General features: G+C 50.2%; 1 protein-coding gene across 1 annotated transcript in view; it reads right to left on the reverse strand.

The window, feature by feature from the left end:
* LOC139660423 (titin-like) overlaps window positions 1–21996 on the reverse strand; it is a 60613-nt gene extending 38617 nt beyond the window's left edge. The window contains exons 1-9 of the mRNA XM_071538566.1: window positions 21684–21996; window positions 20873–21160; window positions 19867–20454; window positions 19496–19600; window positions 19143–19340; window positions 18702–18998; window positions 17920–18507; window positions 17465–17767; window positions 205–17301 (exon numbers count right to left, since the gene is read on the reverse strand). Of these exons, the coding sequence (XP_071394667.1) occupies window positions 205–17301; window positions 17465–17767; window positions 17920–18507; window positions 18702–18998; window positions 19143–19340; window positions 19496–19600; window positions 19867–20454; window positions 20873–21160; window positions 21684–21996 (19777 nt within the window). The remainder of the gene's footprint in view (window positions 1–204; window positions 17302–17464; window positions 17768–17919; window positions 18508–18701; window positions 18999–19142; window positions 19341–19495; window positions 19601–19866; window positions 20455–20872; window positions 21161–21683) is intronic.
* Window positions 21997–22355: the final 359 nt, after the last annotated feature.

A 22355-nucleotide genomic window follows, 5' to 3' on the forward strand; every position in this document is an offset into this window, starting at 1 on the left:
GTTTTACTGGCACAATCAGGTATAATTTTTTACATAACATCTTTTACATGACATCACAACATCATGACATTTACATCTTTTAATAGCCTGCAGCTATTATAACTACTACTACTAACCACTGTTCTGCATTTAAGAAATCAAAGGTTTACTGATAAGGATCTATTATTAGTGGTTACTTCAAATCTTTAAATCTTTTTTCAGTACCTGTGATCTTGGTTCCCTCCTTGGTTTCAGCAGGAACACCGACACCATACTCATTCTCTCCTGTCACTCTGAAGTAGTAGACTCCTCCCTCCTGTAGGTCTGTCATCTTGTATGTCAGTCTGTGGCAGGTGTCAGTCAGCCTGGTCCAGCCCTTCTTACTGGCCTCACGGATATCCACCAGGTAGTTCTTCACTGGTCCTCCTCCCTCATTCTCAGGAGTGTCCCAGGTCACGGTAGCGGAGGTCTTGGTCACCTCCTTGATCTCCACACGGGCAGGAGGTCCAGGGGAATCCAGGACTCTGACATTGAGGGTCAAGGAGGAAGTTCCAGCCACACTGGACAGGGTGACGGTGTATTTGCCAGAGTCATTGCGGGTGGCTTTCTCCAAGGTGATGGAGGTGAAGGTGTCTGTAGTGTCAATGACAGCGCGGACTCTCAGGTCCACGTCAGCCTTGGTCCACGTCACGCTGGGGATGGGTTTGCCTCTGAAGGGCACAGTCATGGTGAAGGAGCTACCATCCTTCACAATAAGAGTCTTCCTCATTTCATTGCTGATGTCAAAGACTGGCTCCTCCTCTCTCTCTTTGGCCACCTGTTTGTCTGACTCAGGGCTGGGCTCACTGGCTCCAATCTTGTTGATGGACTTGACAACAAACACGTATTCAGCCCCAGGGGTCAATCCCACCACTGTGAACTCCGTGTTCTTGGTGTTCTGAACGCCAACACTCCATTCATCATCTAATGTATTCCTATATTCTACTCTGTAACCAGTCACAGGTGCTCCACCATCAAACAGCGGTTTGTTCCAGGACAGGGTGACTGTGGTCTTGGTAGAGTCAATGATCTTAGGCTTAGCAGGAGGAGAAGGCAGGAACTGTGGGTCCTCAGCCTTGGCGAGAGGACAGGGGATGCTGGGAGCACTGAGGCCAGCAGCGTTCTCTGCAAACACTCTGTACTCATACTCACAGCCATCACGAAGGTGTGAGGCCTTAACTCTGAGGTCGTAAACAGGTTTCTTGTTGACGCGGCACCAGCGCAGGCCAGTTTTCTCTCTCTTCTCAATGACATAGCCGTAGATGCTGCTGCCACCATCAGAAACTGGTCTCTCCCAGCAGATGGTCATAGCCTCGCTAGTGACTGAGGTGACCTGGACATTAGTGGGAGCAGCAGGGACAGTGAATGGATCCATGGCTTTAGCAGGCTCACTCTCCAGGGCCTCACCATCACCATACTTGTTGACTCCCCTGACTCTGAAGATGTACTCATTTCCTTTGAGCAACTTGGTCACTTTACAGGTGGTGGCCTTCATATCGCCATAGACCAGAGTCCATGCTAGGCGACTGGTTTCGCGTTTCTCCACAATGTAATGCATGATCTCAGCACCACCGTTCTCCTGAGGAGGTCCCCAGGTTAGGGTGCATTTCTCTGCCGTGAGGCCAGACACAGCCAAAGGTCCAGAAGCAGGTCCGGGCCTGTCCAGAACCTTACAGTTGATAGCCACAGACCTGGTTCCGGCCACATTCTGCAGGGTCAGGACATACTGGCCGGAGTCTCTCCTGATGGCATCTCTGACAATCAGGGTAGTTTTGAAGTTGGTGGAGGTGATCTCGCATCTGGCCTTGGCCTCGATCTCCTTTCCATCCTTAGACCATGAGACAACAGGGAGCGGACGGCCGGTGATATCAGCATCAATTCTAATGATTTCTCCTGCCTTAATGACAACCAGCTGTCTGAGCTTTTCGTCCAGGATAATAGTTGGTGGGTCTACATCATCCTTGACTGTGACAGGTCCAGTGCTCTCGGAAGGAGCGCTGAGCAGCTCGGCAGAATTCTTGGCGATGACATGGAAGTCATACTGCACATCCTCTGTGAGGCCTGTGACGTCATAGTAAGTGTCCTGCAGGTTGGTGAAGTTAGACTTCAGCCAGCGGCCATCAGGCAGTTCTCTGCGCTCAACGATGTAGCCAGTGACCTTGGCTCCACCATCATACTCTGGCCTCTCCCAGAAGAGGGAAACAGAGGTCCTGGTGATGTTGGTGACTTGAAGGTTACGTGGAGAATCACATGGATCCCTGGCTGGTACAGGCTCACTGGCCTTAGTGCATGGACCAATACCAGCAATATTCTCAGCATAGACTCTGAACTGATACAGTAGGCCTTCCTCAATGCCTGTCATCTTAAACTGGTTCTCAGCCAGCAGGCCTCTGTTGACCTTAGTCCACAGGATGCTGCTCTGGTCTTTACATTCAACATGATATCCGATAATAGGGCTTCCACCATCGCTGGCAGGTCTGCCCCATACCACCAGCATGCCATACTTTGTGGCATTGGCAACATGGATGTTGGTGGGAGGACCAGGAGGCTCGAAGGGATACTGAGCAACAATGGGAGCAGAGTCAATGGCAGAGCTCTTGCCATAACGGTTCTCAGCTGCAATACGGAACTGGTACTCTGTGCCCTGGTTGAGACGAGACACCTTGATAGATGTCCTGGCAACTGTGGCTGAGACAATCTGCCATGCGGTGGTGGTGGTGTCTCTCTTCTCCACCACATAGTTGTTAATCTGGCATCCACCGTCATAGGTTGGAGGATCCCAAGACAGACAGATGAAGTCAGCACTCACCTCATCCACCTTGATGTTGCTGGCTGGGCCAGGTTTGTCCAGAATGATAACAGAGATCTCAGCTGTTTTGGTGCCAACTGAGTTAGTCAGGGTAATCTCATACTTTCCTACATCCTCCTTGGTTGCATCCTTGATGACAATCTTGGATGAGGTCTTGGAGGTGATGACATTGACCCTGGTGGTCTGCTTCAGCACCTGGCCATCCTTCTTCCAGGACACCTCAGGCTGAGGTCTGCCTTTGAAGGGAACATCAATCTTCAGGTCATCTCCCGATTTCACACTGTATGTATTAAACATCAGGTTGAAGATGGGCTCAATAGTTATGTCCTTCACCACCACAGGGTTAGCCAGAGGCTTGGGATCACTCTTGCCCTTATCATTCACAGCAATCACCCTGAAGGAGTATTCCTCTCCAGCTGTAAGTCCATCAATAGTAGCTTCCAGTGCTTTAATTTCACTACATACAGTCCATTTGTCGTCTCCCTTAGGCTGCATCTCCACAGTGTAGTTTGTGATCTTGCTGCCTCCATCATGATCAGGCTTCTCCCAGGAGAGGCTTACAGTGTGACGAGTCACATCGACCAAGGTGATCTTACCAGGAGGCAGAGGAGCCTCAGACACCTTGACAGCCTCTGTAGAGGCAGGCAGACCCACTCCCAGCTCGTTCACAGCCAGCACACGGAAATAATACCGGCCTCCCACCTGCAGGTCGGAAATAATGTAAGAGTTCCTCACACAGTTGGTGCAAACACTGGTGAATGCCATCCTCTTCTGCTCTCTCTTCTCCACAATATAGTGTGAGATCTTGGCCCCACCATCAATGAGAGGAGGCTCCCAGGAGATAGAGACAGAGTCTCTCTTCACATCCTTCACCTCCAGGTTGGTAGGAGCGCTGGGGGAGTCCAGAACTCTCACATTGATGAAGGCTGACTTAGAGCCGCTGAGGTTCTCGAGGGTCAGCACATATTTTCCAGTGTCAAACCTGTCAACGTTGTCAATAACCAGCATTGTGTAGGAGCTTGTGACTTCAATCTGAGCACGCTCAGTCAGTGTGCCATCAGCCTTAGACCATTTGACCTCAGGCTCAGGCTTTCCTCTGATGGTGACAAACAGACGCAGGGTGGCGCTGGCACGGATATTGACCATCTTCCTCAGGTCAGCATCTAGTTCAATCTCAGGAGCCTCCAGCTTCTCGGCAGCAATCACAGACCCAGGCAAGTCCACATGCTCTCCCACTCCCTCAATATTAATAGCGCAGACGCGGAAGTTGTACTCTGTATTCTCCCTCAGTTTCTTGACAGTGTAGTGAGTGGTCTGGACACCAGTGGGTAGTGTGGATACGGTCCACTCCTCCTCTGCTGCCTCCTTCATTTCAACAACATACCCACTGATTGGTGCTCCACCATCATAGATAGGCCTGGACCAGGCCAGGGAAACAGTGGTGCTAGAGTGGTCTGTCACCTTAAGGTTATTTGGAGGTCCTGGTGGGTAAGTAGCATCACAGGCTTTGATATACTCAGTTGGTGCGCTGGGCTTGCCCACACCAGCAGCATTTTCAGCGGAGACCCTGAACTCATAGGAGTGGCCCTCAGTGAGGCCAGTGCATCTGAATCTCAGGTCATTCAGCCTCTTCTTGTTGCACTTGGTCCATCTGATGCCATCCTTGTCACGTTTTTCCAGGACGTATCCTTCAATCTCTGCCCCTCCGTTATTCTCTGGCCTCTCCCATGTAAGCACCATGGAGTCCCTGGTGATAGCACTGGCCTCCGGGGTGGAGGGGGCACTGGGAGTGGTGAAGGGATTACGAGCAATAACAGGCTCAGACTCCAGAGGCTCACCAACACCATACTTGTTCACGGCAGTGACTCTGAAGATGTATTCATTGCCAGGCAGCAGTTTTGTGATTTTGTAGCTGACGGCCTGGATCTTAGGCTCAACTATGGTCCATGACAAGCGACTGGTCTCTCTCTTCTCAATGATGTAGTGAGAGATGCTGGCTCCACCATCATGTGAAGGATGGCTCCAGTGCAGGTAGCACTTCTCAGCTGTGACTCCCTTGACTTCTAGTGGACCGTCTGGAGGACCAGGTCTATCCAGAATTTTAACATTAATTGGGACCATCTTGACTCCCCCCACATTGGTGAGTTTGAGGACAAAATGGCCACCATCCACTCTGATGCAGTCCTTGACTGTCAGGATGGTGCGTGTGAGTGTGGTCTTGACCTCCATTCTTGGTGTGGTCTTGTCAATCTCCTTTCCATCCTTCACCCAAATGACATCAGGCAGAGGCTTGCCAAAGTAGTCAGCATCAATGACAAATGTCTCACCAGCATGAACGACAGTCAGATCCTTGAATTTAGGATCCATGGTGGCTGTCGGAGCCTCAATCTCATCCTTGGCAGTAATTTCTCCTGTGCTCTGAGAAGGAGAGCTGGAGATACCAGCAGCATTCCTGGCAATGATTCTGAACTCATAGACGCAGTCCTCAGTCAGGCCAGTGATTGTGAACTGGGTCTCGATGATGTTGGTGAAGGTGGCCTTCATCCAGCGGGTGTCTGGGTGCTTCCTCCTCTCCACTACATAGCCAGTGATGGCGCTGCCTCCATCGTACTGGGGCCTGGTCCACTGGAGTGTCACGTGGTTCCTGGTGATGTCAATAGCCTCAGGTGTGCCCGGTGGGTCACAGGGGTCCCTGGCTACCATGCTGTCAGAGACCTTGCTAACAGGGCTAAGTCCAGCAATGTTCTCGGCGTAGACTCTGAATTCATACTCAATACCTTCCTCCAGCTCTATGGTCTTGAAGCGGGTGTCAGGGATTAGGAGCTTGTTGAGTTTAGTCCATAAGAGGCTGTTCTTCTCCTTCCTCTCCAGGTGATAGCCCAGGATAGGGCTTCCTCCATTGTTGGTGGGAGGTTTCCACTCAACCACCATGTTATCCTTGGTCACAGCAGAAATAAATGGTGTGCCTGGGGCAGCAGGCTCAGTGAATGGATACTGAGCAATAACAGCCGGAGAGACAATAGAGGGACTCTTTCCATATCTGTTCTCAGCAGACACTCTGAACTGATATTCAACTCCAGTCTTCAGGTTGCTGACTTTGATGGTTGTTCTGGCAATAGTAGCAGAAACAATTTGCCATGCTGTAGTGGTGGTATCTCTCTTCTCCACAATATAGTTGTTGATTTGGCAGCCTCCGGTGTACTCTGGTGGCTCCCAGGACATAGTAACATAGTTTGAGCTGACCTCCTCAATCTTCACAGGGCCAGTGGGTGGGCCAGGCTTATCAAGGATAACAACAGTAATCTCTTCAGTAGCTGCTCCAACACTGCTGGTGGCTGTCAAAGAGTATTTACCAGAGTCTTCCTTGTTTGCATCTTTGATACGCAGTGTAGTAGATGATGCTGTGCTGGATATATTTAGTCTGGTTGTCTCCTTAATAGCCTGTCCATCCTTCTTCCATTCAACCTTAGGCACAGGGCGTCCAATCACTGGGATCTCAATCTTCAGATCCTCACCATTCTGTACACTGAAGGTGTTGAATGTCATCTTGAACCTGGGCTCAATAGTCACATCCTTAGCAGTGACTGGTGCAGCCAGAGATCTGGGGTCACTCTTGCCCTTCTCATTGAAAGCTGACACTCTGAACAGGTACTCATGTCCTGTGCTAAGGCCTGTGACAGTGCCCTCACATGTCTTAGTTGTGGCGGCCACCACCCATTCCTCTGAGCCCTGTGACTGCATCTCAATGTAGTAGCCAATGATCCTGCTTCCTCCATCATAGTCAGGCTTTTCCCAGGAGAGAGAGGCACTGGTCTTGGTCACTTCAGTCAGAGTGACCTTACCCACAGACAGAGGAGGCTCAGAAGTTTTAACTGAGTCTTCTGTCTCGACTGGCAAGCCCACACCAAACTCGTTCTCAGCCAAGACTCTAAAATAGTAGATTACTCCCTCAGTGAGGCCAGTGATGCGGTAGCTTGTCTTGGTGCATTTGTTGTCCACGTTAGAGTATGCCTTCCTGGTGGATTCACGCTTTTCAACCAGGTAGTTCTTGATTCTGGAACCACCATCAATAATAGGGGGCTCCCACGTCAGGGTGACAGAGTTCCTCTTAATGTCTTTCACTGTGAGATTCAGAGGGGCTCCTGGTGTGTCCAGAACTTTGACAGAGACAAAGGCTGACTTGGTGCCAGCACTATTCGCCAGGTTGAGGATGTATTTTCCAGCATCATTCCTGTCACAGATCTCGATGGAGAGCTGTGTATAATCTGCACCATTCTCTATCTGGACTTTACTGGGTAGGTCTCCATCCTCCTTAGCCCAGCTGATCTCAGGAGTAGGACGGCCCTTGAATGGTATGTTTATCCTCATAGAGCCTCCTGCACGGACAACTACTCCCTTCCTGAGCTCTGAATCCAGAATCATCTCTGGAGGATCCATCTTATCCACAGGCTTCACAACTCCCTGGATCTCTGTGGGCTCACCAACACCCAGCTTATTCATGGCACAGATGCGCACCTTGTATTCCTGGTGCTCAATCAACTTCTTGATGGTAAACTTGGTAGCATTGACTCCAGAGGGTGGGGTGCAAATAGTCCACTCCTCCTCATCAGCCTTGGTAATTTCCACAGTATAGCCTTGGATCTCACAGCCACCATCATAGATAGGCCTATGCCAGGCCAGACTGATGGAGTCCTTAGTAGTGTCAACCACATGAGCATTAGTGGGACAGCCAGGCTCAAAGGTAGGATCACAGGCCTTGAGGTAGGGGGTAGGTGGGCTTGGCTGACCCACCCCTGCTGCATTCTCAGCTGACAACCTGAATTCATACTCATGGTCCTCAGTCAGTCCTGTCACTCTGAAGCGCAAGTCTGTCAATCTACGTTTGTTGCACTTCGTCCACCTCACCCCGGCTCTGTCTCTCTTCTCCACAATGTAGCCAACAATCTCGCTGCCGCCAGTGGTCTCAGGGCGGGTCCAGCAGACAGTCATGGAGTCCCTGGTGATGTTAGTGATCTCGAGCTCCTGAGGTGAGCCAGGAGGAACAAATGGATTCCTCATGATAACTGGCGCTGACTCCAGAGGCTCGCCCATGCCATACTTGTTAACGGCCATGACTCTGAAGATGTACTCATTTCCCTTCAGTAGCTTGGTGACTTTGAACATGGTGGCTCCACAGTCGCTGGAGACCACAGTCCATGCCAGGCGGCTGGTTTCTCTCTTTTGGATGATGAAATGAGAGATGCTGGCTCCACCATCGTGCCTGGGTGGCAGCCATGACAGTGAGCACTTCTCCTCAGTGACGTTGCTGACGGTGAGAGGTCCCTCCGAGGGGCCTGGTCTGTCCAGGACCTTCACACTGAATGGGACAGTCTTAGTTCCAGCCACGTTCGTCAGAACCAGTGTGTACTGTCCACCATCCACTCTGATTGCATCCTTAACTACGAGCAGAGCCTTAAAGTCTGTGTTTTTGATCTCAGCTCTGGCTGAGTTCTCAACTTCAACATCTCCCTTGAACCACTGAGCTGTGGGGATGGGCTTTCCTCCAACGCTGGCCTCCAGGCTGAATGTCTCTCCAGCACTGATAACAATAGTCTGGTTGTACATAGGATCAGTTTCACACTTGGGTGGGTCAACTTCATCCTTGGCTGTGATGGATCCCGTGCTCTCAGAGGGCTTGCTGATAGCACCAGCTGCATTCCTAGCAATTACTCTGAAGTCATACTTACAGTCCTCTGTCAGGCCAATAACTGTGAATTCATGTTCAATGATGTTTGCGAAGCTAGCCTTCATCCACTTTCCCTCAGGGAGGTCACGTTTCTCCACTACATAGCCAGTAACTAAGCTTCCACCATCGTAAGCTGGAGGGGTCCACCTCAGCTTCACCGAGTGCCTGGTCACAATGATAGCCTCAGGACAGCCGGGAGGATCACATGGGTCACGTGCCACATAGACCTCAGAGACCTTACTGCATTTTCCAATGCCGACAATATTCTCAGCATAGACTCTGTACTCATACTCAATGCCCTCCTCCAGGGGAGTAGATTTGAACCTGCAGTCCTGGATGAGAGTTTTGTTGATCTTGGTCCAGAGGATGCTGTTCTTCTCTTTCCTCTCCAGATGGTAGCCCAGGATGGCACTGCCTCCATCAGATGGGGGTTTGTGCCATTCAACCACCATATAGTCCTTAGTGTATGAAGACACATATGGTGTTCCTGGTAGGCCAGGCTCCTGGAATGGATACTGGGCCAAGACAGGCTCTGAATCAATGGCATAACTCTTTCCATATCTGTTCTCAGCACATACTCTGAACTGGTACTCAGCACCTGTCTTCAGATTGCTGACTTTGAGTGTGGTTCTGGCAACAGTGGCAGACACAACCACCCAGTTAGTTGTGGTTGTGTCCCTCTTCTCCACCACATAGTTGGAGATTGGGCAACCACCTGTATATGTGGGAGGTTCCCAGTTGAGAGTGATACTCTCAGCACTAATGTCCTCCAACTTGATAGGGCCTGTGGGTGGACCTGGCTTGTCCAGAGTGATCACCTCAATAGTGGCATCCTTGGATCCAAGGGCATTGGCTATGTTAATGCTGTACATGCCTCCATCCTCTCTGGTGGCATCCTTGATGGTGAGAGTGGTGTGGTGTGCAGTGTCAGTGACATTGACTCTGGTGGTCTGCTTGAGAGCAGCTCCATCCTTGGTCCAAGTGATGGTGGGCTTCGGGTGGCCAGCAACTGGGACCTCTACCTTCAGATCATAGCCCACCTGGACACTGTAGGTACTCGCTTTAGGCCTTACAGCAGGCTCAATCACAAGGTCCTTCGCTAAAACTGTGTGAGCCAATTGTCTGGGGTCGCTCCTGCCCTTATCATTGACAGCAACGACTCTGAACTGGTACTCCTCTCCCTTGTGTAGGTTTGCCACAACAGTCTCCAGTGCTTTCACACTAGCACACACAGACCATGCTTCACTGTCCTTGCTTGCCAATTCCACTTCATAGTGGCTGATCCTACTGCCACCATCATGTTCAGGCTTCTCCCAGGTGAGGGTTACAGTTTTACGAGTAACGTCAACCACACTGACTTTACCAGGTGGCTGGGGCTTCTCTGAGATCTTAAGTGGCTCTATAGTTTTAGCAGGGAGACCCACACCATATTCGTTCTCAGCCAGAACTCTGAAGAAGAAGATTCCACCCTCTGGAAGAGGTTCAACCTTCCATGACATTCTGTTGCAGGTGGTGACAGGAGAGTAGACCTTCCTGGTGCTCTCACGCTTCTCAACAATATAGTGCTTGATCTTTGAGCCGCCATCCAGAAGTGGAGGCTCCCACGTGAGAGTGACAGAGTTCTTGGTGATCTCCTTCACCATGAAGTTAGCCGGTGGGCTGGGTGAGTCCAAGACTCTGACGCTGATGAAGACCGACTTTACTCCACTTGCATTCTCTGCTGTCAGAGTGTACTTGCCAGTGTCAAATCTGTCAACGTTCTCAATGACAAGTGAAGCATAGCTGCCTGTGTTGTCAATCTGGGCTGTCTCCTTAATCTCACCCTCAGCCTTGCCCCATTTTACCTCAGGAGCTGGGCGTCCCCTCACAGGAACAAACAACCTGAGAGTGCTTGCTGCTCTGATGTTGATCATCTTTCTCATATCAGTGTCCAGGTCAAGGTCAGGAGCCTCAAGCTTCTCCTCCAGAAGGATCTTTCCTGGAACATCAGCATGCTCACCAACACCAACTTTGTTGATGGCACACACTCTGAATTGGTACTCGTGCTTTTCCAGCAGCTTTTTCACTGTGAACTTAGTGTCTGTGATTCCAGTGGCAGGAGTGCACATGAACCACTCATCAGCTACTCCATTGCAGGCCTCAACAATGTAGGCCTGAATCTCACAGCCGCCATCATAGATGGGCTTGCCCCATGTCAGGGAAACCGTGGATCTAGATGTGTCTACCACCTTGGGGTTGTTTGGTGGACCTGGTTTGAAGATAGGATCCAGTGCTTTGTAGTACAATGTTGGGGGGCTAGGTGTGCCAATGCCTGCAGTATTCTCAGCAGCAACTCTGAATTCATAGCTGCGGTTTTCTAGGAGGCCTGTTACTCTGAAGCGCAGCTCGCTCACCGTGCGCTTGTTGCACCTGGTCCATCTCACACCCTCCTTGTCACGTTTCTCAACAATGTATCCTTGAATGGGGTTACCACCGTCATTAGTTGGTCTCTCCCAGGTCACCACCATGGAGTCTTTGGTGATGGTGGAGACATCTACCTCTGTTGGTGGGTCAGGAGTGACAAATGGATTTGTGGCAATCATTGCCTCAGATTCCAGAGGCTCACCAACTCCATATTTGTTGACTGGAATCACTCTGAAAATGTACTCATTACCAGGGAGGAGCTTGGTAATCTTCAGGTTCAGGGTCTGAACTTTGGGGTCAACTACAGTCCAAACCAGTCTGCTGGTCTCCCTTCTCTCAACAATGTAATGGGAGACATCACTGCCTCCATCCTGCAGGGGTGATTTCCAGGCGATGGAGCATTTCTCATTGGTGACTCCATAGATGGAGATAGGGCCCGCAGGTGGGCCTGGTCTGTCCAGAACCTTGACATTAATGTTAACAGATTTCTCTCCTCCAACATTCTTCACCAGGAGAGTGTACTGGCCTCCATCGACACGGATGGCTTCTTTGACAATCAGACAGGCTGTGAAGTCTGTGTTCTTTATCTCTAGGCGAGCTGCTTCTGCAATCTCCTGGTTGCCCTTCAGCCAGTGTACAGTGGGCACGGGCTTGCCATAGATACCAGCCTCCAGCTTGAATGTCTCTCCAGCATTTACCACCACAGCCTGGGAGTATTTGGCTTCCAAGTCAATCTTGGGTGGATCCACCTCATCCTTGGCAGTGATGGCTCCAGTGCTCTCAGAGGGCTTGCTGGAGACACCAGCTGCGTTCCTGGCAATGATGCGGAACTCATAGATCTGGTCCTCAGTCAGACCACTAACAACAAACTGAGTCTCGATGATGTTGGCGAAGCTGGCCTTCATCCAGCGGCCATCAGCTCCCTTCTTTCTCTCCACCACATAGCCTGTGATCTTGCTGCCACCATCATACTCAGGTTTGGTCCATCTGAGGGTCACTTGGTTTCTGGTGACAATAACAGCCTCTGGCTTTCCTGGGCTGTCACAAGGATCTCTGGCCACTTGCATCTCAGTAAGTTTGCTGGCCTTGCTGAGGCCAACAATGTTCTCAGCATAAACTCTGAACTCATATTCAATACCCTCCTCAAGGCCAACAACCTTGAATCTGGTCTCTGGGATTAGCTGTTTGTTCTGTTTCACCCACAGGATGCTGTTTCTCTCTTTGAGCTCCAGATGGTAGCCCAGGATTTTGCTTCCACCATCGTTGCTAGGTTTTTCCCATACAATTACCATGTTCTCCTTGGTGGCCGACTGGACCACAACAGAATGTGGCTGGCTGGGCACCTCGAATGGATACTGAGCAACAATGGTTTCAGAGAGCAGGACTGACGACTTGCCATATCTGTTCTCAGCAGCAATCCTAAACTGGTATTCAGATCCAGTCTTCAGACGCGCCGCTTTTATCGTGGTTCTGGCCACTGTAGCTGACACAATCTGCCAGTTAGTGGTAGATGTGTCTCTCTTCTCGACAATGTAATTGTTGATGGCGCAACCACCATCGTACTCTGGTGGATTCCAGGACAGGACCACACTGTCAGCAGTGACCTCATCCAGCTTAATGGGGCCAGTTGGTGGACCGGGCTTATCCAGAACAACAACACCAATGTCTGTGGTGGCCTCTCCGGCTGTGTTGGTCAACTTGATGGTGTAAGTGCCCACATCATCTCTGCAAGCCTCCTTGATGACCAGAAGAAGGTTTTTGTCAGAGGCTTCAGCATTGACTCTAGTTGTCTCCTTGAGCACGACCCCATCTTTGAGCCAAGTCACTGTAGCTTTGGGACGGGCAGCATATGGTACATCTATCTTCAGATCATCTCCTGCCAGCACACTGAATGTGGTGAAGAGCAGCTTGAATATTGGTGAGATGACCAGGTCTTTAGCCACCACAGGCATGCTGAGGGGACGTGGGTCACTCATTCCCTTCTCATTGGTGGCTGAGATACGGAACATGTACTCTTCTCCCTGTGTCAGGCCAGATACAACAGCCTCATTGGTTTTAACCACCATGACCTGGGTCCACTTCTCGCTGTCTTTCCTCTGCATCTCAACAATGTAGCCTGTGATTCTACTACCACCATCATGGTCAGGTTTCTCCCAGGACAGAGTTACGCTGGTGCCTGTGACATCAAGGAGGGACACTTTGCCTGGTGGCAGAGGCTTCTCTGACACCTTGATTGGTTCGAGAGTCTCTACTGGGAGGCCGATGCCATACTCATTCTCAGCCAGGATTCTGAAGAAGTATAGCTTTCCTTCCTCAAGATCTCCAATTTTCCAGCTGGACTTGTGGCAGCTGGCACTGACTGTTGAGTAGGCCTTTCTGGTTGACTCACGCTTCTCCACAATGTAGCTGCGGACTCTGGAGCCACCGTCAATGAGGGGTGCATCCCACATGAGGGAAACTGAATCTCTGGTGACCTCCTTGATGACCAGATTCTGAGGTGCTCCAGGAGTATCCAGAACTCTGACGTTAACAAAGGCTGTCTTGCTTCCTGAGGCATTCTCCACAGTCACCATGTATTTACCTCCATCAAACCTGTCCACAGTCTCCACCTGGAGAGTTGTGAAAGATGAAGTGACTTCAATATTAGCTTTGTCCAGGGATTCTCCATGCTCTCTTGACCATTTGACCTCAGGTGCTGGTCTGCCCTTGATGGGGACAAAGAGTCTGAGTGTGCTACAGGCTCTGATGCAGACCACCTTGCGCAGTTCTGCTCCAAGGTCAATCTCTGGAGGAAGCAGTCTGTCCTCAGCTTTGGGGGTTCCAGGCACAGCAGCAGGCTCTCCCACGCCCTCACAATTAGTGGCACAGATGTTGATTTTGTACTCTTGGTTTTCCTTCAGGCTGGTGATGGTGAAGGAGGTGGCTGTCCATCCCCTCTTGGGAGTATGGATGGTCCACTCATCCTCCTCAGGCAGGCAGGTCTCTACAATGTAGCCGGTGATCTCAGAACCACCATCATAGACAGGCTTGTTCCAGGCAAGGGTGATGGAGGACTTGGTTGTGTCCAGCACTCTGGGGTTCCCCGGAGGTCCAGGCTGGAAGATGGTGTCCATAGCTTTGTAGAATGGACTGGAAGGACTAGGCTGGCTTAGACCAGCATTGTTCTCAGCAAGGATTCTGAATTCATACTCATGTCCTGGTGTGAGGCCAGAGACCTTGAATCTGAGGTCAGACACAGTCCTCTTGTTGCACTTCACCCAGCGCATGCCAGTCTTATCTCTCCTCTCAATGATGTAGGTGTTGATGCTACTGCCTCCATCATGTTCAGGGCGGTCCCAGCAGACAACCATGGAGTCCTTGGTGATGGTGGTGACCTCAGGCTGCTGTGGTGGGTCAGTGGGGACGTAGGGGTTGGTACAGATAACAGGCTCAGACTCCAGGGGCTCGCCTACACCATACTTGTTGACGGCCATGACCCTGAAGATGTACTCATTGCCCTTCAGAAGCTTGGTGACCTTGAACCTGTTGGCCTGAAGATCTGTGGCCACGTTGGTCCACGCCAGCCTGCTGGTTTCACGCCTCTGGATGATGAAGTACTCGATCTTGGCACCACCGTCGTGTGAGGGATGCAGCCAGTTGAGGACACACTTCTCAGCAGTGATGTCAGACACAGTGAGAGAGTCTGGTGGTCCAGGTCTGTCGAGCACCTTGACATTGAATGTAAACTTGGCAAAGCCGCCAGGGTTGCTGGCTGTCAGAGTGAAAACACCACCATCCCTCCTCAGGGAGTCTTTGTTCACCAAAGTTGTGTGGAAGTCAGATGACTTGATCTCCAGCTTGGCTGTGTCCACAAGCTCCTTTCCTTCCTTGGTCCATACCAGAGATGGGATTGGTCTGCCAATCACATTGGCCTCCAGTTTGAACACTTCTCCTGCCATGACAACAACATTGCTGCTGTAGGAAGCGTCAACATCAAGCTTGGGCTCTTCGACATCATCTCTGCATGTGATCTCCTCCGATGGCTGGGATGGTGCACTAACACCACCGGCTGAGTTTCTAGCGAGCACACGGAATTCATAAGTTGCATCCTCAGTCAGACCACTGACTGTGTAGATGGTCTCAAGGATGTTGTTGAAGTTGGCTTTGAGCCAGCGTCCATTGGGCAGCTCTCTCCTCTCCACTGTGTATCCAGTGATGGAAAATCCACCATCAACCTCTGGTTTGGTCCATGAAACAGTCACCTCATGTCTGGTGATATTCAGTGCCACAGGCCTGCCTGGTGGGTCCACTGGGTCCAGAGCATACATAGGCTCAGAGGGCTTGCTGGCTTTGCTCAGACCGGCCATGTTTTCAGCAATGACGCGGTGTTCATATGCGATTCCATCAACAAGGCCTGTTGATTTGAAGATATTTCCAACAACCAGAGCCTTGCTAATTTTCTGCCACAGAATGCTGTTTTTCTCCTTCCTCTCCACATGGTAGCCCAGGATGGCACTGCCTCCATCAGAGGATGGCTCATTCCAGCTCAGAGTCATAGCATCCTTGTTGAAAGATGTGACCACAGGAATGCCTGGCTGCCCTGGCACATCAAATGGATAGGCAGCCACCACTGTATCAGAGACGATGCAGGGTCCAATGCCGTATCTGTTCTGGGCCTTGACACGGAACTGATACCCAGTTCCGGTGGTGAGACGGGCTGCCTTGAATGTGGTGCGGATGACTGTAGCTGCCAGCTCCACCCAGGAAGTGCCGGTGGTCTCCCTCATCTCAACGATGTAGTTGTTAATGGGAACACCTCCATCATTCTCTGGTCCCTCCCAGGACATGAGAACATAGTCACATGACACCTCCTCCAGCTTGATGGGCCCTGTGGGAGGCCCTGGAATGTCGTGGACCAGGACTGTGATGGTCTCAGTCACTGTACCCAGGATGTTCTTTCCAGTCATGGAATACTGGCCTCCATCAGTCCTCTTGATTTCACCGATATTGAGGATGGTTGATGTTGCTGTGGTTTCAGTGTTGATCCTCTGCGTCTCCTTCAGCGCGATGTCTCCCTTCTTCCAGGAAACCACAGGCCTGGGTTTACCGAGTACTGGGATCTCAACCTTGACACGGTCCCCAGCCTTGGCGATGACTGTCTTCTGATAGACTCCACGCAGGTCGAAGGATGGTGCGGTAGTCTGCTCTTTGATGATAGCGGGCCTACTCTCACGGGGGTCACTCCTGCCTGATGCATTGACTGCCATGATGCGGAAGGTGTATTCTGCGCCCTCAGTCAGATCTGTGACAACGTAGTCCAGAGCCTTGATGGCGACCACATGGACCCACTGGTCGGTATCCTTCTTCTGGGCCTCAATGACATATCCTGTGATCAGGCTGCCACCATCATGCAGGGGCTTGGTCCACGCCAGGCTGGCACTGTCACCCGTCACATCTGTGACATACAGGTTCTCAGGGGTGGAGGGGGCCTGGGAAACCCTGATTGGCTCAGGGGTTTCAGCAGGCTCACCTACACCAAGGTCATTCTCAGCAGAGACACGGAAGTAGTAGTGAGCACCCTCCTCCAAGTCGGGGATCTTGAAGGAGCATTTCTGCCATGTGGTGCTTAGTACTGTGTATGCCTTCTTGGTGGCTTCTCTCCTCTCAACAATGTAGTTGTGAATCTTGGATCCACCGTCAATGATGGGGATTTCCCACTGTAGAGTGATGCTGTTCTTGGTGATCTCTCTAGGTTTAAGGTTGACTGGGGGTCCTGGTGTGTCCAGAACTTTGACGTTAACAAAGCCAGTCTTCTTTCCAGCAACATTCTCCAGAGACAGGTGGTATTTTCCAGCGTCATATCTGGTGCAGTCAGGAATAACCAGCAGAGTGTAGGACTCTGTGGTATCAATATGCGCACGTGTCTTCAGGTTAGTGTCATCCTTGCTCCAGGTTACTTCAGGCACGGGACGGCCCTTGATGGGAACAAACATGCGGATTGAGGCACGGCACCTGACCACCAGGGTTCTCCTCAGTTCTGCATCCAGTTCAAAGTCTGGCAGTGTTTCCTGGTCCACCAGATCAGTCACCTTCTCAACCTCAGCAGGCTCACCAACTCCCTCTGTGTTCACAGCTCTGACTCTGAAGTGGTATTTGCCTCCCTTCTGAAGGTTACCGATGACGTGTTCGGTGATTCTAAGAGGAATCTGGTTCTCTGTTTCCCAGTCATCATGTCCATCCTTCTTGTACTCAACAAAGTATCCATCTACATCGAGGCCACCATCGTAGTGGGGTCGGCCCCAGGCAAAAGTGGCAGTGGTTCTTGTGGTCTCCATAATTCTGGGGTTGGATGGAGGACCAGGTGGATCTAAAGAAAAATAGGAGATGTAAAAAAAGGAAATGTTTTAGAGATTTAGAGTCAAGTTATCTGGAGCACATAAGAATATGTTGTTAGTCGACTAACGTTAATGAGGGTTTTGTGTTTGATGCTTTTGTATTTTTGCGTGAGAGTGTTCTCCAGTTTTACTTACATACGATATCCTTGGTCATGATGGGGCGAGACGGCTCGCTGGGCTGCCCAAATCCAGCCTTGTTCTCAGCAGTTACTCTGAACTCATACTCTACTCCTTCACTCAGGCCCTGTACCTTGAAGCGCAGGTCAGGGACTGTCCTCTTACAGGCTCTCACCCATCTCATTCCTCTCCTCTCTTTCCTCTCTACACAGTATCCTCTGATATCACTTCCTCCGTCCATGGCTGGTCTCTTCCAAGAAATGGTGACAGCGTTCCTGCTGACATTATCAATCTCTGGCATTGAGGGTGGGCCTGGTGGGCCTGGGGGGAAAATATACAAGACCATTACAATCAGTTACCCCTTGAACTTGGAGATTTGGACAATCTAATCCCTGTATTAAAAAGGATGATGAATAATGACTGAAATATCATTCTACAACTGTTTTTTATCATACTTAAGATACCGTACGTACCGAAACGGTCAACCATTTTGACTGGACCAGACTGGTTTGAGTCTCCGGTGCCATACTGGTTCACAGCAGACACTCTGAAGATGTACTCGTTGCCCTTGATTAGTTTGCTGGCTACATGTCTGCAGTCCATGATGTTCTCGGCTAGCTTGGTCCACAGCAGGCGGCTGGTTTCTCTCTTCTCTAGGACATAGGACTTGATGGAGCAGCCTCCATCTTCCTCAGGAGGAAGCCAGGTCAGGGTACATTTCTCAGCTGAAATGTTGCTGGCTTCAATGGGGCCTGGAGGTCCAGGGATGTCCAGGACCTTCACCTTGACATGCTCTTCCTTGATACCGAAGGGGTTGCTGGCAGTGATGGTGTACTCTCCTGTGTTCTTCCTGGTGGCGTACTTGATAGCCAGGGTGGAGGAGGTGGGGGTGCTGGTGACAGTCACGATGTCAGAGTTCTTGAACTCGCGGCCTCCCTTGGACCACACAGCAGTGGGGGGAGGTTTGCCCGCAATCTTGGAGGCGGAGACTACAATGGTGTCTCCTGCCCTGACTGACACACCGTCCTTCATGTCTGGGTCAATGGTGATGCTCGGGGGCTCTGTAGAGAACAGGAAGAGGAAATCAATCACATTCTAATGTTATGCTAATGGTTTAATGGTTGGTGGCTCTGTTGAACAAACTTTACAGTGCATGATTAATTTCCTCTTTCATTTTATAACACACTGTTTACAGGAGCAGTCTCACTGTAAAATGGAAAGGATTCTATCATGTATGACAGTAACACCAGCTTACCATACTCATCCTTGCAGGTGAGAGGTTCAGTACACTCTGAGGGAGCACTGACGGCCCCAGCAGCATTCTTGGCCCTGATCCTGAACTCATACTGAGCTCCTTCAGTCAGGTCAGTGACGGTGAAGGCACAGCCCTGGATGTTGACGTGGTTGGCCTTCATCCAGGCTTTGGTGCCAGCCTCCAGCTTCTCCACCATGTAGCCAGTCAGCTTGTGGCCACCGTCGTACTTCGGAGCGGTCCACATCAGAGTCACCGTGCTTCTGGTGACGTTGATCACGTCAGGCTTGCCAGGAGGATCTAAAAGAGAAAGATAAAATAAATGGTCACAAGGGAAGAATTCTTGACTAAACATATAACATCAATCTATCTCGCAAAATCTCACTCTCACTCATTCAGCTACATGTACAATTGTGTCACAACTGAAGAGAGCAGTGAACTCACCAATAGGATCCAGGGCGATCACAGCATCAGTGACCCTGCTTGCTTTTCCCACGCCGGCCATGTTCATGGCCATCACTCTGAACTCGTACTCTAGTCCCTCTATCAGACCAGTGACTCTGCACTCCTTCACTCTCAGAGGAGTCTTACTGGCCCGCTTCCACATCAGACTGTTCCTCTCCTTAAATTCCACATGATATCCTGGACAGCAGACAAAGCCAGTTGGTCATGTGGTCCACATCTTTCATTGTAAACTTGTTCATTTATATAGCACTTTTCAAAAATAGTTTTCTATTGCTGCTATATGTTTTTGCTAAGTATTTCTGAGCAAATTGAAATTTAGCAGAATCTTTTACCAGTAATTGGGGAGCCACCAGTGTCCTTGGGATCAGCCCAGGTCAAGATGGCCGACTCGTGGCGGATGCTCACTATCTCAGGAGGAGCAGGCGCCTCGGGCACATCTAGAGGAAGGAGGGACAGAGGGAGGAGTAAAGGAATGGAAGAGAAAAAGAAGCAGGGGTTGACATTCACCAAGGTACACTGAGTTGAGAGATAAAATCTTCATGTGTGCCTGATCAAGCTTAACCTCGTCTTGACGAAGCACATGAGATGTTATTGTAATGTTCATAGTGTTACAATAGACACAGACTACAAAAGATATGTAATTGCCACAGGCCAAATGTAATTAAAAGTTTAATTAACATCAATTAGGAGTATAATAACTTACTGAATGGATGCTGGGCGATGACTGGGTCTGACCTCAGATACTCTCCAACCCCATACTTGTTCTCAGCAAATACTCTGAAGATGTACTCCACTCCGTCATGGAGCCTAATCACCCTCATGGTGTTCTTCTGGATGGCAGAAGCCACTGTAGCCCACTTGTTGTCCGTGGTCCTCCTTTTCTCAACGATGTAGTTAGACACCTCAGCACCGCCATCGTCTTTGGGCGGTCCCCACTCGAGGGTGATGCCGTCGGCCGTGATCTCGTCGAACTTGATGGGTCCGGTGCAGATGCCCGGCTTGCCGACCACCTTGAGCTGAAACTTGCATTCCTTGGAGCCGGCGCTGTTCCTAACGTTGATGGTGTAGGTCATAGCGTCTCCTCTCTGGCAGTCTCTGATCAGCAGGGTGGTGACGCCCTGAGACGCCTCCACACACATCCTGCCGGTGTCTCCCAGGGCGACGTCACCCTTCTTCCAGGTGGCGGTGGGGTACGGAACACCGATGACAGGGATGTTGATACGCATGGTGCTGCCCTCCTTGGCGACATAGCACAGGTCATGCAGGCTGCTCAAATTGCAGTCAGGAAGCACTGGAATCCAAGGGAATTGGTACATGAGAAAATAGATGGAGACATCCATGCTTGATGCTCCATTCACATGTAGCATGTAGCATGTAGCAACCTGAACTACAATAATCATCATGTTTTTTGTGAAACTTTCTGAATATTATGGGTGGATTGAGCGGATACTTATTTTTAAGTACTCCCTATTCACAATGGGTAGCTAAGAACAGAGATGGGAACCACCTCGGTCTAGAAAATATTATTTTTAAGCCATTGTATCATCAAGGATTGTGCCATTAAAACTCAAGTCCAAATCAGCTACATTCAGTTTTGAACTCTACCAAGTCTCAAGTCAACAAATTTGTGACTTGAATAATACTTAGGTCCCAGTCATGCAGCTACAGATACAGAAGCATGACGGCATGGCGTGACTACGCTGCCTTACCAAACTGGTCCTTGGCCAGGACGGTCAGCTCGGTGGGCGGTCCTTCTCCGGACTCGTTGAGAGCCTTGACTCTGAACAAATACTCCTTGCCCTCTGTCAGCTCCCCGATGGTGTGGTAGGTGTTCTTGCCCTTCATAAGCTGCTTCCACTTCTCCTCTCCCTCGCTCTGCTCCAGGATGTAGGCGGTGACATGGCTTCCTCCGTCACTGATGGGCTTCTTCCAGCCCAGAGTCACAGAGTCCTTGGAAATCCTCTGGGGTTTGAAGTCTGTCACTGGGCCAGGTTGCTCTGGAGGGGAGGGGGGGGGGGGGGGGGGGGGGGATGGAGAGGTGCGTGAAGACTGAGGATGTGGTCTGTATTGAGCAATACGTGTTGTGTATGTTGTGTTAGTCTGATGTAGTGTGCAATGGAATGGAATGGAATTATGGTCCAAGACAAATTTCTCTAGAGAGACCAATGAATCTAAATCTTAATCTTAACTCTAATCTAATCTAATCTATAAAATATTTATTGGTTGACCTGATTTAACAGTTCCATTAGAGAATTGATAGTCCAGATGGAATAGTCCAGACTGGAAGCAATCATCACACATGTAATTTGTATGAAACTATCAAAGATAATATGTGTAAGTACAATAAAACAATCTATCCCTCCCTCCATCCCTCCTTCCCTCCTCCCTCCATCCATCCTCCCTCCCTCCATCCTCCCGCCCTCCCTCCCTCTATCCATCCTCCCTCCCTCCTTCCCTCCTCCTTCCCTCCTCCCTCCCTCCCTCCCTCCCTCCCTCCTCCTTCCCTCCTCCCTCTCCTACCTGAGGCTCTGACGCTGCCGGCGGTCTCGCAGCCCTCTCCAATGCCGTAGGCGTTCTCGGCCAGCACTCTGAAGCAGTAGGCCTGTCCTCCCTCCAGGTTGGTGATCCTGAACGACGGCTTCACACACTTGGTGGACACGCAGGTCCAGGCCTTCCTCTCCGCCAGCCGCTTCTCCACGATGTAGTTCTTTACCGGGCTGCCGCCGTCAATCTGCGGGGCGTCCCAGGTGATGTAGGCGTGGCTTCTGGAGGTCTCCTTGACGGTCAGGTTCAGCGGAGGTCCAGGAGTGTCTGGGAGGGGAAGCAATGTCATTGGATGTTCTGTTAACTGAGACACAAAATAGGTCGCAGACCCACATGGCGAGAGTAATAATGTGTTTTCAGGATGCCAGGACCCACAGAAGTTGTTTTTTCATCTGGTTCCTTTGGGTGAAAAAGCTTTGCCAATAGTGGTTCAATGTTTTAGTAACTTTCTAGTTTTTCATAAATTTTATATTTTTATATATGTTTTATATTTTATATTTCCTATCTCATCAAATATATTGATGAAAAAAATGCTTATTTACCTCATCATATTGTTTTTCATTTCATTGATGATCTATGCTACAGATTTAATGTGTTTCACAATCAAAATAAAATACAATAAATAAATACAATAAAATAAGAGCTGAA

Source organism: Centroberyx affinis, unplaced genomic scaffold, assembly GCF_046629955.1.
Source record: "Centroberyx affinis isolate AG114_WGS23_722 - 3 ecotype Tasmania unplaced genomic scaffold, CSIRO-AGI_Caff_v1 ptg003295l_1, whole genome shotgun sequence".
Lineage (NCBI taxonomy): Eukaryota > Metazoa > Chordata > Actinopteri > Beryciformes > Berycidae > Centroberyx > Centroberyx affinis.